Raw genomic sequence first — 14,258 nt, 5'->3', positions numbered from 1 at the left:
CAGTAGATCAATAGAGCATGAATATAAAAGGCACACTATCACCAATATATCCCCCCCCCAGTTACATTTTTCTTTCAAATAATTTTTGGATATGGACAAAATACACTATGGTCTGGCATCCTGTGCTAAGTGCCCATATGTAAGCATTGCAGCAATAGTACAGATTGGCACAGATTGTTTTATGTATCCTGTCATGGTGCATTCTGAAAATCTTAGGGAAAATATGTCATCTAGTGACTGAGATCGCCCATATTCAGAACTGGATGGTTGAATGTATACTCACTCTGAGGTCAGATTGGCCATCAACATATTGGGCACTACTAGTTAAAGATGCAGTGGAACTCCCATTTTACTACCCCTGATTTTAACTTTTCCCTCATTTTACATTGTTGTTTTGTGGTCCCATCTATATATTATGCATACTACATTTCCCTGATTTTACATTTTCCTCGATTTTACATCATTTTTTCTGGTCCCAAGAAAAACGTAAAATGGGGGTTCTACTCTAACTAGATAAAGCAAGTGCCTCAAATGCTTAGGGGCAGATTTATCAAGGGTCAAATTGAAAATTCTAATTTGTTTTTTTTATGGTCACAACTGTCATTCGACTGAGTTATTCAAATTTTATTCAAATGAGATTATCACACTCTGGCCCTTTAAGAACTCGAATTCGACTATTCGCCACCTTAAACCTGCCGAATTGCTGTTTAAGTCAATGGGAGAGGTCCAGGGATCAATTTTAAGTTGTTTGCAGCCTTCCTGACTTTCCAGTTTTTTTCTTTGAAAAATTAAGTTTTTTTTAAATTCGATTTGAGTTTATGGGTCAATTCTATTCATCCGAGTTTTAAAAATTCTATTTTATTAAATTCCAATTGGTCGAATTTCGAGAAAAAAAAAACACAGGAATTCGAAATTCGACCCTTGATAAATGTGCCTCCCCATGTGATCTGGTTTCATCCATTCTCTCAGGCTTGCTCTGACTGAAAAGTGTATGAAAAGGCTATTCATAGATATTTTATATATATATATATATATATATATATATATATATATATATATATATATATATATATATATATATATAATATACAATTCATTATTTTAATATGTTTAAATACAATATAGAGAGAGAGAGAGAGAAATGTACATAAGATGTAAAATGGTTTGGTGATGGTGTCTCTTTTATGGCATGGTGGCACAAAGACCAGCTTGAGGGCTGCAGAAGTGTTGATAAGCCCCTGTTGTATGTAGTAGCTGAGTGAGATGCTCTGTAATAGGGAAATCTTTACTTTACTGATGCGCCAGTTGCATCTGTGTAGCTTTCCCTTCAATAATAATAATTTTAAAAACGTGAAAGGGCCTGTGTCTGCATACATGAATGTGAACACTGGGGGCTGTATTTAGTAATAAATGTTGTATTCCCAAAATGAACTTGACTGGTTTGTTCCAATATGCCCTTTAACTTATTCCAGCCATTTTGGGGTGCCCTCGCTGCAGCGATAGCATCCCCCTTGACAGTTTTGTTGTGGTAACATTTAAGATTATCTATTTTGTTTCCGTTCCTTTATGCTTGAATATCCCTACCGCCTTGTTCATACAGAATAAAGTGCACTTACAATACATCAGAATAGGGCACCCATGAGTGCCAGGGAAGCTGATCTAAGTCTAATGGCAAATAGTCTGGGTACAAGGGCCTAATCCACTGTGGCTATAAATATTTTTGGCATTACTCATCACTTCAATGCACTGACTTTTATTGTAAGTAAACATGTCTCCTCCCATTGTTGTGGTTTGAAGGTTGTTGTGGGTAGCACTGCAATTCTTCTGCAGCATGGCCTCATTCTATTTTATTTCTAAACAAAACTGAAACATTGCTAAAATCTGCTTCCTATCCTTTTTAGTGTTTAAATTAACAATCTTAGGCAATCTGTAATTGCTAGTGAGCATCTGTACTTCCAAAATTAGAATTTTTCTTTGGAATAACTGTTAACCACGCAACACCCAACTCTGCACATTTTTAGATTGTTAATGTAGTAGCGGTTTGCAATATATATTTTTTTTTTTTACTTTTATTCCTTTGTTCCACCAGTAGTGTATGGTTTGTACAATGTACAAGGATTCCTTTTCAAAATAAAACAATCAATCATTTTCTGGTTTGCATTGTGAGTTCTTTAATTTTTCACATAGGCTCTGTGATGACTAAAAACAGTTATTAAATGTATGTGTATGGGGTCCTTTACATGGTTTTTTACAGTGAGAACTGGAAATACAGTGGAACTCTCCCTCAAGGCCGCTTCTGCCATGTGGCATGGTGAGAGCCTTACCTCAGGCAGCAGCAAGCGGCTAGTTACCTTGGGATGGCAAAAAGCCACCTCTGGTAAATTTAAGCTGCCTCAGGTTTTTTTTTTAAACCGAGAATTCGGCTCTGCTAGTACAGCGGGCAACAATAGCATTCTCTGCATTAGCGATGCAGCCCACCTTTGACCTGCTCCATCGCTAACGTTTTAAGCATGGAGCAGAAGGGGAGCAGCAGAGATGGTGCTACTTTACCTGAGACGGTTGTACTGGCAGGTATATTAGATAATCATATCACTCAGAGACCTCTGTGCTCACCCATATGTTTGTAAATAGGAAAAGGTATTTCAATGATGCAGCAATAATATGACTACACCAAAAAGCCTCCCCCTTATTTTACTAGAAGATATATGAAAAATTCTTATGAGGTGCCATTTGATATCTACCCCTTGCCTACAGAATAGCCACACCCATGACCCAAGGTAGCTTTCTGTTTTAAAAGGGGTTGTTGATGTAAGGAATGATATTCTAAGACAATTTGCAATTGCTTTTCATTTTTTATTAGTGTTTTTTGAGTTATTTAGCTTTTTATTCAGCAGATCTCCAGTTTGCAAGTTCAGCACTCGTTGCTAGGGGCCAAATTACCCTAACAACTATGCACTGAATTGAATAAGAGAATGGAATATGAATAGGAGAGGGCCTGAATAAACTGTTGAGTAATAAAAAGTAGCAAAAAAAATGGATGTGTAGCAATACAGAGCATTTGTTTTTTAGATGAGATGAGCGATCCCCATTTGAAAGCTGGAAAGAGTCAAAAGAAGAAGGCAACATACTAACTTAAAGGTGAACCACCACCTTTAACGGTGAGGTTAAGGCACATAATGGGGTTGCACCTGAGTAATTGACTTCTGGATTTGAATGCCTTCAGTGCTTTATTCTCTAGACATACATCAAGATAATTGTGATAGTCAGGGCTGAAACTAGAAGCAAAGGCTGCTGCCTAGGGCATAACTGTATTAATGTATTTAAAATGCCAGGGCTTATTTTGAATGTCAGTGCACTGCCTGCTCTATCTAAGTGGCTCCAGTAAGGAACTAGCCTAATCATCACTCTGTCCCTGTGCTTGCAGGGGCGATCCTGGCCCCTCTGCCGCCTGAGGCAGCAGCAGTTGCTGCTGCCCCCCCCCCCCCGGAAATTCGCTCTTAAAGTAGCAGGAGCAGCATTTTTGCTGCCCCTGGTACCTCGTGGGGCTCTGCCGCCTGAGGCGACAGCCTCAACTTGCCTCATTGGCGAAGCACCCCTGTGTACTTGATCCAGTAATGTCAGCAATGCCCATAGCAAGTCAGAGCAAACAAGTAGCGCACACTATCTGATTTCTATACACTGCTGCTGATTATCATATGGCACCACTCTCGGGTGATCCTGGCAATTTTGCTGCCTGAGGCGACCTTCCTTTTGCTGCCCCCAACCCTTCTCCACGGGACTCACCTATTCAGTGCCCGAGGGGGTCGGGGGCGATCCACGTTGCACCGGAGGGGTCGGGGGTGGTCCACGTCGCTAGTGCAGAGAACGCAATTTCACTCTCTGCACTAGAAGAGACGAATTTCCTGGTTGAAAAGCAGAAATTTGGCTCTTAGTTGCCAGAAGAGCCATTTTTGCTGCCACCTGAGGAGAGTGCCTCAACTCGCCTCATTTGTGGAGCGCCCCTGGTACCACTGTATGAGCAGTATTCTCTGTACAACTAACAAACCTCACTTGGGAAAGAGTGGATGGGCCCATGAGGTTGATCTGTCCCCATGAAGATTATTCCATTGTTGACAACCTTATTATTTGAGATTTAGAATTGTGCCAGGGCCCCTGTCCACTCTTTAATATTATAAACTCGTGATCCCCAGCCAGTGTTCCCTCTCAAGTCTTTTTGCCTGTGTACAACAAGAGTTATCATTGTCTGGGCTCAGAGAGTTTAACGTGAATGTAAAATTATGTGTTTTCAAACAAAATTCTTCCTACCCTACTGGCCACACAACATGTGCTTTTGCAGCGCCAGGGAAATGAGCTCACATATAATATATAATATACAGCTCTGACTGACGCCTTCCGCTTCCTTGTTGTGTCACGTGAGAAAAACCCTGAATTACAACTTTATAGTCAACTCAAACGTCCTATCAGATGTGTAAATGAAAGTTGCTGGGTAAAGCCACATGTAAATAATAGAAATAAAGCTTTTACTGTTTATTAGTTAATGGCGCTTATACTGTGTGTATACCTCCGGGGCCCCTGCAGTCCCAGCGTGTACTTTCTTATTCTTACCGTTCCGCCCAGCTCCAGTCGGAGAATGAATGCGAAAACGACCCTTGAAAGTTGAAGTAGCAGCGTCCCAGTGCGCCTTCACCAACAACCCAGACATCCCTACTGTCAACGTCATCGAGTGGGCGTCGTCGAAGGCCGGTCAGCCTGTAAACCAATCACGCTAAGCCACGCCCAGTCACAGCGCCTCCATCTTTTCCATTGGTTGGGCTTTTGCGTGACGTCTAACTCTCCCCCTTAGCTTCCCCGGCCTCGTTCGCCTGTTTGGGGTGACAATAACGCAGCGAGAAATCGTCTCTGCGGACTGGAATGTCCCGGGGCTGGGAACGGGAGGGATGATGATGGCTAAAATGCTACCGGTGCGTCTGTCGCACCCCAGCATCATGGTCAAGCAAGAGCAGGACGATGACTCGGACACGGACGATCCTAACTTACTGCTTAAAAAGTCGGACAGCTCCGAGGCGCAGATTATCCACAGCGGCCACTTCATGGTGTCCTCCCCGCACAGCGAGCACCCGCCCAAGAAAGGATACGATTTTGACACCGTCAACGAACAGGCCTGTCAGACGTACAGCTTCGGCAAAACCAGCTCTTGTCACCTGTCCATAGACGCGTCTCTCACCAAGCTGCTGGAATGCATGACCCTGGCATACAGGTAACCCATGTGCCGCCCTGCAGGGATCTTCTCTGGGGCTTCCACTACAAATCCCACGAGCCAAACTAAGACTGCTGCGACTTGTAACTCCTCTTAGAAGATCCCTGTAGTATTGTCAGATAAAACACCAGACATTTCATGCGGTTATGCAGCTTTACGACAAAGCACAGACTAGACCAACACTGGCCTTTCTCTCTGCTAAATACGTCAACGATATACTTTCATTGACGTCATCCAGTGGCCTTTCACAGACACAAATGATGTGTTAGAGTTTGGATTGGCGATAGTCTGGCCACAATTAGAATTAGATGGGCCCTGTTACTGCAAGCTATGTCTGTGGCTTTACTATTCCCAGTCCCCCTTTCCTCTATCTATTATTATTATTAACATTTATTTATATAGCGCCAGCATATTTCGCAGCACTGTAAAGTAAATGTGTTTATTCAACTAAATCACATTAACTACATACATAGAACATATGGAGTTACATACATCACAACCAATACCGGTATAAAAGGTGAGGAAGGCCCTGTGCAAAGGACCTTACAATCTAAAGGGAAGGGAATAAGACACAAGGTGTGGGAGTGGGCAGGATCAGAATTGAGTGAGTGAGAGATGTGGTACTGTATGAGGGTAGGCTTCTCTAAAGAAGTGCGTTTTAAGAGATCTTTTGAAAGCAGAAAGTCGGAGAGAGTTCCAGAGGAGGGGTGCAGCCCTTGCAAAGTCTTGAATGTGAGCGTGTGAGGAGGTAATGTGAGAAGAGGAGAGTAGCAAGCGTTTGGGTGAGTATATAGAGGTGGAAGTGATATGATTTAATAAGCGACTGGATATGAGGAGTTAATGACAGGGCAGAATCTAGGATAGACCCCAAGGCACTGGGCCTGGGGAGAGGGGGTGATAGTGGAATTGTTAGCTATGATGGATAATTCTGGGATGTTAATGGTGTTCGTTGGAGGGAAGAGAACCATTTCAGTTTTAGAGAGGTTTAATTTAAGGTAACATAGCAACATCTACATCTGATTCCAGTTTGTTTACTATTGACTTTTTAATATATCATATGACACATTGCTAACCTGGCGCTCCAGTTAGCCCACTAGCTTCATCAGCCTGATAGCTGCCTTTGAATGGACCAGTGACACCAAAAAAGAGTATAAATATATATATTATGCACGGTTAGGCAATGGGACAGTGACAATTGCTTGATTCCGTGGTTCTTTGTAACTTTCTTTAAAATCAATGAGGATGATCAATTATAGGCCCTTTATTGCCTGCCCATAGATCTATTAAATGCTTGGGTGGAAAAGCACCCATAACTGCTGTGTGGTACAGGTATGAGGTCCATTATCCAGAAAGCAACGAATTACAGAAAGGCCTTCTCCCATAGACTCCATTTTATCCAAATTTCCTCTTTCTTTGTAATAAAAAAAATGGTAGCTTGTACTTGATCTGAACTAAGATATAATTAATCCTTATTGGAAGCAAAACCAGTATATTGAGTTTTTTTAATGTTTACATGATTTTCTAGTACACTTAAGGTATGAAGATCCAAATTATGGAAAGATCCATTATCCAGAAATCCGAGGGTTGCAAATTAGGGGCGGGGAGGGAAATTGCGTGACTTTTTGTCACGAAACAAGGAAGTAAGAAATGTTTTACCCTTCCCACCGCTAATTTGCATATGGAAATTAAGATTCGGTTCAGTATTCGGCCGAATCTTTTGCAAAGGATTCGGGGATTCGGCCGAATCCAAAATAGTGGATTCAGTGTATCCCTATCTATAATACCCAGTGATAAAACAAAGTTGTGTCTTTTCATGTGCAAGTAGATTTAGGCCAAGCTGACTTTTTGCAGCCTGAGTGAGCTTGACTGCTCCCTGGCATACAGCTGAATGGACTGGCACCTGCAGATGGTTAGGGAAGCATTGATATGTAACCGTGTGCAAGTGAACCATAGACTTGGAGCCTAGAGGGGTAATGTAATAATAGTAACACAGTGAGCATTAAGTCTAGCTACTCATAGCATGCAATGAGTAAGTTCCTTTTGCTGGTCCCCTTTTCAAAAGCAAACAACTGACTGGTTGTTGTGAATTACTAGATCGGGCTCAGACTTTGCTGCTTTAGTAGCAAATTTTATTGTGTGCACTGCCCGATAACACAGCTGATAGACTGCAATATTTCCAATGCTTCTATCCAATAGCATTTGTTCTGGATCAGAAGCAAATCAGTCAGATTCTGACCCCCCAGTCAGTTGTTTGGGTGCCACTCGGAGCCTACCTACAGCATCCGTGCACCAAATATTTGGCCTGCTTCCACATATAAGCTGCAGTGGTTTATTGTAATGGTAGAGGGATCTCTTATAACTTGTACTTTGTTTTTATTTAACATGTTATGGTAGTGTATTCATTTCTCTGTATATAAGGTTCCTGACTATTTTCTGTTAAAGATATTTGACTTAGGGCAATGATTTAAGCCCAGAAGTACAGTAGTAAACACCAAAAAAATTAAATGTTTAATAATATTTTCACAGTAAAAATATGGGGCCCAGGTACCAATCCCCAGAACTTCATCTAGGGCAGTGGCTCACCATATTTAAAGTTTTATCCTAAAAAAAGTCCAGAATGGAACACCTTGCACTTTTTGCCTAATTGGTCAGCCTATGATTAAGGCACAAAATGTGTAAGGCTTCTGTTCTGGATATGTTTTTGGAATAATACTTTGGGGGGGGGGGGGGAGAGGTTTGGCCTGTCTGTCTGTAGGTTTTTCGTGTGAGCCTACCTGTATACAGATATGCAGCAGCCTTGTTTCAAGAAACCGTTAAGGTCAGTGACCAGCCCACTGTACATTCCTGATGTTTTGGCAACTTAGTGCATACTGGGTTTCCCTTCTGACCCAGAGTACCAATAGGCACCCAGTCTACTACAAATCAGAAATTTAAAGCAACAGTACTATTGTTTGTTGTGGCTAAGTGCAGTGGTGCAAGTATAAAAAAATATATAATGGCTTCATGTACTGTTTTGCAGAAGCTTATGTAATATACATAAGCAGTGGTTTCCAATAATGTATAAATGCTTATGTCCCTTTAAGGGAGAATAAACTGAACTCTACTTATGTTTTCCTATATTTATTATATATAAAGACAGTCCTACCATCATTTAATTGTAAGGGTCCATTGTTTTGTGTAACTGCTCTTACAAACTTGTTCAACCACTCTCTCTGTATTGTATTAAGATACGTTATGAAAAGTGCAACAGCGTTACAAAATTGTTAGTTGTAATTGTTGTGAATTAAGTTCTACTCTTTTGCAAGTTCCCCAGATAAAGATGCTGGAACGAGCCTGTGGGAGGCCAGTTAGTCTTGGACAAAGGCAACGATTAAGGCTAATAACAGATGTGGCTGGTTCTCAGCCTGTGGATAAACACATGCCAAGAAAACAGCCCTTGCACTAGCTCATCCTCTCTCTGTGCCTGCACCCATTGTGTTGGCTAGGATGCAGGTATATGGAGTGGATTTTGGCATGGAAACTCGTGAGCATACATTTTGGTGCCAAACTCTGCTCTGTGTCTACACCTGGCCCGACGCAACGGCTGAGGGTGCAGGCACAGTGAAAGGCTGATGCCAGGGTATGGGCTGATTCTCAGCCTGCGTTTATCCACATGGCCAAGAATCGGCCACGTCTGGGGGCCAGCCACAGTGGATATTGTTGTTGATGTTTCAGTCTTGCATATTTTCAGTGGCTGGATTAAAGATAACCATGTTAAAATATAGCTAGCTGTTTTATCATAAGGAAAGTAGATTGTTCTGTGAGCTTGTTTCCATAAGACTTGCGAGTTTCGAGTGCACAAAACCTCTTAAGTACAGGGATCAAAATGATTGTGGGATGAACTGTGTTACTGCTGAGCAGAATCCCTGGGTTTCATTACAGGCAGCTGTTAGAATTGATACAATAGTTGCTAATACTCCAGAGATGCTCCTGAGAAATGTATCAACTAAAGGTTGCGTTTAGAGTCTGCACCTCAATTACTGACCTGCCAGTGTGAAACACCAGAGACAGGGACATTCAACTTTAAACTGAGATTTTGGAAAAACTGTAAGAAATAAATAATGGAAAGTTATTGAAAAAAAGTATGTATTTCTGGGGAATGATCTGAAAACATCTGAACTAAAAAAAGAGTTTAGAAGGTGAACAACCCTTTTAAAGAAGAAGGAGACCCTCCAAAACAGTAGATGCCAAAGTAATGAAAATATCATGTAGTGTTGCCATGCACTGTTTGCTTCAGAAACACTACTATAGTTCATATAAGCAATCTGCTGAGTAGCATTGGCGTAAATTGAAAAAAGTCTATATGGCACAGGATAAATAGTGGATGACAGATAACATTATGTTCTACAGAGCTTATCTGCTGTGTAAACTGATCCTTTTCTCTTGTGAATGGCTGCCCCCATTGCTACACAGCAGCTTATTTATATAAACAATAGTAGTGTTTCTGAAGCAAACACAACAGTTTTACCAGTGCAGGGCAACACTGCATTCTATTTTTATTACTTTAAAACAATTAAATGTTTTGATGTTACTGGTCCTTTAAGCGTTCCAAATATATTTGATTCTCCCAGCAGCATCAGAGCAATCAAGTAGCTTTCTAAGGATTTGGGTGACATCAGCTCCAGTAATGCAAGTTCTTTGGAAGTCAGACTTACACCTAATGCATGTTTAAAAATCAGTTACAAATTCTTCACATGCGCATAGTAAGCTCCTTTACTTCATGCTGAGGTGAGGGTTTGGGATTGTGGAACAGATGTACTGCCAAACAGAGCCTCCTATACGCTTCCAGTGTACATAAGGGCTTCAGATTAGCCCATCACAGCTCTTATTTGGCACCCCCAGGAACTTTATACAATGCTTGTGTTGCTCCTGGACTCTTTTTACATTTTCATGTGGCTCACTGTATTCAAGGTTGTTGACCCTGCTTCTAGATCACCACTCCATTGACTCTGAATTAAAAGTGCTGAGTTTTGGTCAATTCGGAGCATTTTGTCCACCTACTATGCATTTTCAAAATGATTGAAATCTTTTGACTTCAGGACTTCAGTAGTTGCTACTTTAATAAAAAATATATTTTATTTTTTCCGTTGTGACAAGTCTCATGGGCTAACATTGTTGTCTTCTCAGTACAGTGTGATGTGTCTTTTTCTACCTACTATTTGCAGTGTTTTTCCCTAGAATTTCTTTTTTACTCTGTATGGATGGGGAAAAATATTGCTAAGTAATCAATTTGCCACAAAGCAGTGCAACAAAATCTCAAATCATTCAAATTTAAGCAAAGTGTATGGATGCATTGTATATGTCATTATTGACTACTAGAAATTTCCCACTCAATTCAAGTACATTCATCTTTTTCAGATAAATATTTTTATATTCTAATCTATAAAGTGCTACAGGAGTCAGCATGGCTTGGCCACTGTGTATACAATGTGGAAAGATCTGGATTAATGCCAACTCATAGCTGTTTGTTGATCTTGTTTTTTTTAGGGATATGGATTAAGTGCGAACGTGTGCCTGGCAGGCCTGCTGGGTTTAAAGCTCGGTAGTGTTGCTGCTTATCTCTCTGTGTGAATCCTCCCTTGGGGCATTTGTGGAAGGTGCTGCACTTGCACTTTAAAGCTGGCCATAGATGCAAAGATCCGATCATAAGAATCCTCGTTTCACACGATTTTCGGGCCGTGTGTGGAGAGTCCCGACATTTTTCGTCCGGCTGAGATCGGTTGTTTGGTCGATCGGACAGGTTAAAAGATTTCTGTCGGCTGCAGATAATATCTCTGCGTGTATTGCCGATCGTGCGATTTTCAGTGGGAAACTGTCACTAGCTTTGGTCGGACATAACTTTCGTATGATTGCTGTCAGGGGCAAAACATCGGCTGATTGCTGTTCTTTTACTACTTTATTTGATCGGAATGGTTAGTGGCGGGTCAGGAGATGGGGAAGTCCGATCGTTCGAGGATTTGAACGATCGGATCTTTGCATCTATGGCCAGCTTTAAACAGTGTTCCCTAACTGTTATGTTAGGTTGTGACCTAGTACTGCATTCTCTTTGAACCAGGTCCACAGTAGCAACTTTAGTAGCAATTCCACACCAGTGACATTAGTCACATAACCATTTCTCTATCAGAGGGCATTCTGCACACAGTCCCACAGTGCATTGCAATCTGTCTTTGGCAGAGACTGCACTAAAGCTTGGCTGACCTTGAGTCTTCATGCACGCTGCAGCCTTTCCTCATATTTCTTTTTTTTTTGTCTTCTTATTCATTATACTTCTATGTTCTTTATACTTCTATATAGATACACTTGCCCCAGTAGTGCAGTACACACAAATGGATAGGTTCAATCGGCAACCTGCCAGTGTCTTTTTGAATTGTATAGCGTAAAGATTGGGTATATTTAAGTGTACAACTGTTGGGGGGCTTTTTTACTGTTGTGCTATGGTAAACCATTATTTACCACTGAGTCTTGAGATATAGATATTGATTAGAAGCTGCTGCCAAGTGGGAGGGACCAAGAACCCGCTCTGGTGTTTGGGAGATAGTGGTGAGCTCCACAATCACTTATTAGAATATTATCTCATGACATCCAGGATATGCCATTTGACTTCTCATCTGCAGTTCTCAAGATGACTTTATCTTGAAAGAAAGCACATTTCTCTTCTTGGATAGACAACCCCTAAAATTCACTCACTTTTTTAGCTGACTTGATGACTAGAAGAAAACACATTTTTAGGTTACAGACTTTGAGAGATACTACATTTAGCAGTTCAAATCGGCCCAAGGTTATGGCATTGAGAACCAAATTGAGATCCCAATGAAGGATCTGGGACTTTTTAAGGCATGACATTTTTACGGCATGAAATTCATTGACATTTCTTTTAGGGCAAGAAATGCCAGAGAAATTGGATATAACTGTAACTTATCCCTTTAAGGAAGCTTTGCTGAGGATATGATCTACCCCATTTTGCAAAAATTCAACCACCTGAACTTTTGTAGGAAGTCTGGGATCACTTCTTCTTCCACAGAGTTCAGAAGACTCAAGCTCTTTGCTCTCAAGAGCCATGCTGTCAGAGCCATTTTCCCTGGATATGAGTGGAGCAGCCTTGCTTGAGAGGAACAGTCATCAGGAAAAGTTGAGACAACCATGACCTCTTTGGCCACCGGGGGTCACCTTGGTTTTCCAGAGGAATAGAGGGATAAGAGGTATTGACGGAAGCACATAGGCTTTGTTCCATTCCCCTGAGAGGGTAATATGCCTGCATTATTTGTCCGCAACTACATTCTGCCTCCCCAGATTTTGCTCTGCCCTTGGGTCTAGAAGGTTTCGCTCTGTCCAAGAAAAAATAAGAATGGTCAACTCCAGGACCGGATTTACATAGTCGGTGCCCCTAGGCCCACTACCGTCCTTCACCCCTGTCCCCTCCCCTTTATTCGTGCAAATGTTCATCATCTGGACAGGAGCAATGGGGATTGGCGCATGGGAAATGTAAAAAATTTTTATATCTCCAGCACATCCCCAGTGTTTTTGAACCAATGTGGGTGTGGCTGGGCAGCATGCCGCCCCCGTAAAATCCTGCCACCCTAGGCCCGAGCCTAGGTGGCCTTTCCACAAATCCGGGCCTGGTCAACTATAAAAAGCTTCTCGATTTTATTCCATTTTTTGACCATAGTGATCTTGTCCGACTTGACCATCACATCTTTGTTGGTAAACAGGTGTTAAAAAGCTAGTGGCCTACCTGGATTGCTTTTAGCTCCATTCAGTTTGAATATCTGAATTCTCCTTTTCAAGGCATCTATCATGAGGATCAACTAGGCTAGTGGGTATAGGGCCACTTGTGTAGTGGACTGCCTCGTGGGAAAGATAGATTTTTTGATCCTGGTTGAGGAAGTTGTGGACACATTTGGACAGGAAGTTGAATTTGAGTGCTCCCTTACCTTCATGCTGTGGACTTATCTGCCTACTGATAACCTCTTTTTGCCTCTGGACTTGTATTATATAGCATCTATGAATGAATTTTTGTAATTTGAGGAGTATTTGCTATCTCTGCTTTCCTTGCCTGCAGATGCCATGGAATTTATCTGATCAAACTCTGGGCCAAAGAGGGGATTACATTTAAAGGACAGAGAATAAAGGTTATGCTTAGATTAGGAATTTGCATTCCAGTGTTTGAGCCACTGGTCTCTTCTAGTCGATACTGAGAGACACATGGCTTTGGATGCCAGCTTTGCACAGTCTAATGCAGGGGTCCTCAACCTTTTTTCCCCGTGAGCAACATTCAAATTTAAAAAGATTTGGTAAACCCTATGTGGACTGAAAACCAACTGGAAGCTCTGTTTGGCAGTTGATGGTATTTTTAGTAGTACCATTTTTGACCTCGTGTAAGACAAAACTCAGTAAAGGAAAACTTTTAGTAATAGTCAGGCAATTTATTCATACAGAATACAACATAACAGTTTTGTCTGGGTAAGATGTTGGAGTAACACACAGAATGTCACCCAAGGACTCCACAAAGACACACCTCTTGGTCCAAGCGTTATATAGGGGTACATGGAAATACCATACATGGTCTGGCGAGGAGACTTACTGGCATATATATTTATACATTCCTGTAAGATGTGCAGTTTTGCAACATAAGAGTTTTCTGGTTCCAACTGTCCACGGCCTCTTAAACATCTGTTGGCTAAACATTGCCATTGTGGTAAAACCAGTAATTGAGTAGCACTTCTGCAAAAGGGGCCCCAAGAGACATGCTGACACTCTGGAATCTAAGTAACAGAGTGGAGATCATTTATTTGTATGGCCTAGTATAAGTTATATGAGTGACCATTGTCCACAGTTGACCATTAGCCCTTATAGTCCATCCTGCCTTGGGCCCTATAGCGTTATGGCGTCATCATAGGAAATAGACCGTTCCAGATATAAAAGATATAAAATATATAAACACAGTACACCTGATTTTTATGCA

At 41.4% G+C, this 14,258-nt stretch overlaps 1 protein-coding gene across 1 annotated transcript in view; it reads left to right on the top strand.

The window, feature by feature from the left end:
• The first annotated feature begins 4,788 nt into the window (after positions 1-4,788).
• mlxip.L (MLX interacting protein L homeolog) overlaps positions 4,789-14,258 on the top strand; it is a 57,875-nt gene continuing 48,405 nt past the window's right edge. Inside the window, exon 1 of the mRNA XM_041567672.1 lies at positions 4,789-5,257. Within this exon, the coding sequence (XP_041423606.1) occupies positions 4,938-5,257 (320 nt within the window). The 5' untranslated portion in view covers positions 4,789-4,937. The remainder of the gene's footprint in view (positions 5,258-14,258) is intronic.

Source organism: Xenopus laevis, chromosome 1L, assembly GCF_017654675.1.
Source record: "Xenopus laevis strain J_2021 chromosome 1L, Xenopus_laevis_v10.1, whole genome shotgun sequence".
Taxonomy (NCBI): domain Eukaryota; kingdom Metazoa; phylum Chordata; class Amphibia; order Anura; family Pipidae; genus Xenopus; species Xenopus laevis.
Note: the sequence above shows the minus strand (reverse complement) of the source record. Positions and strands in the feature narration are given on the sequence as shown.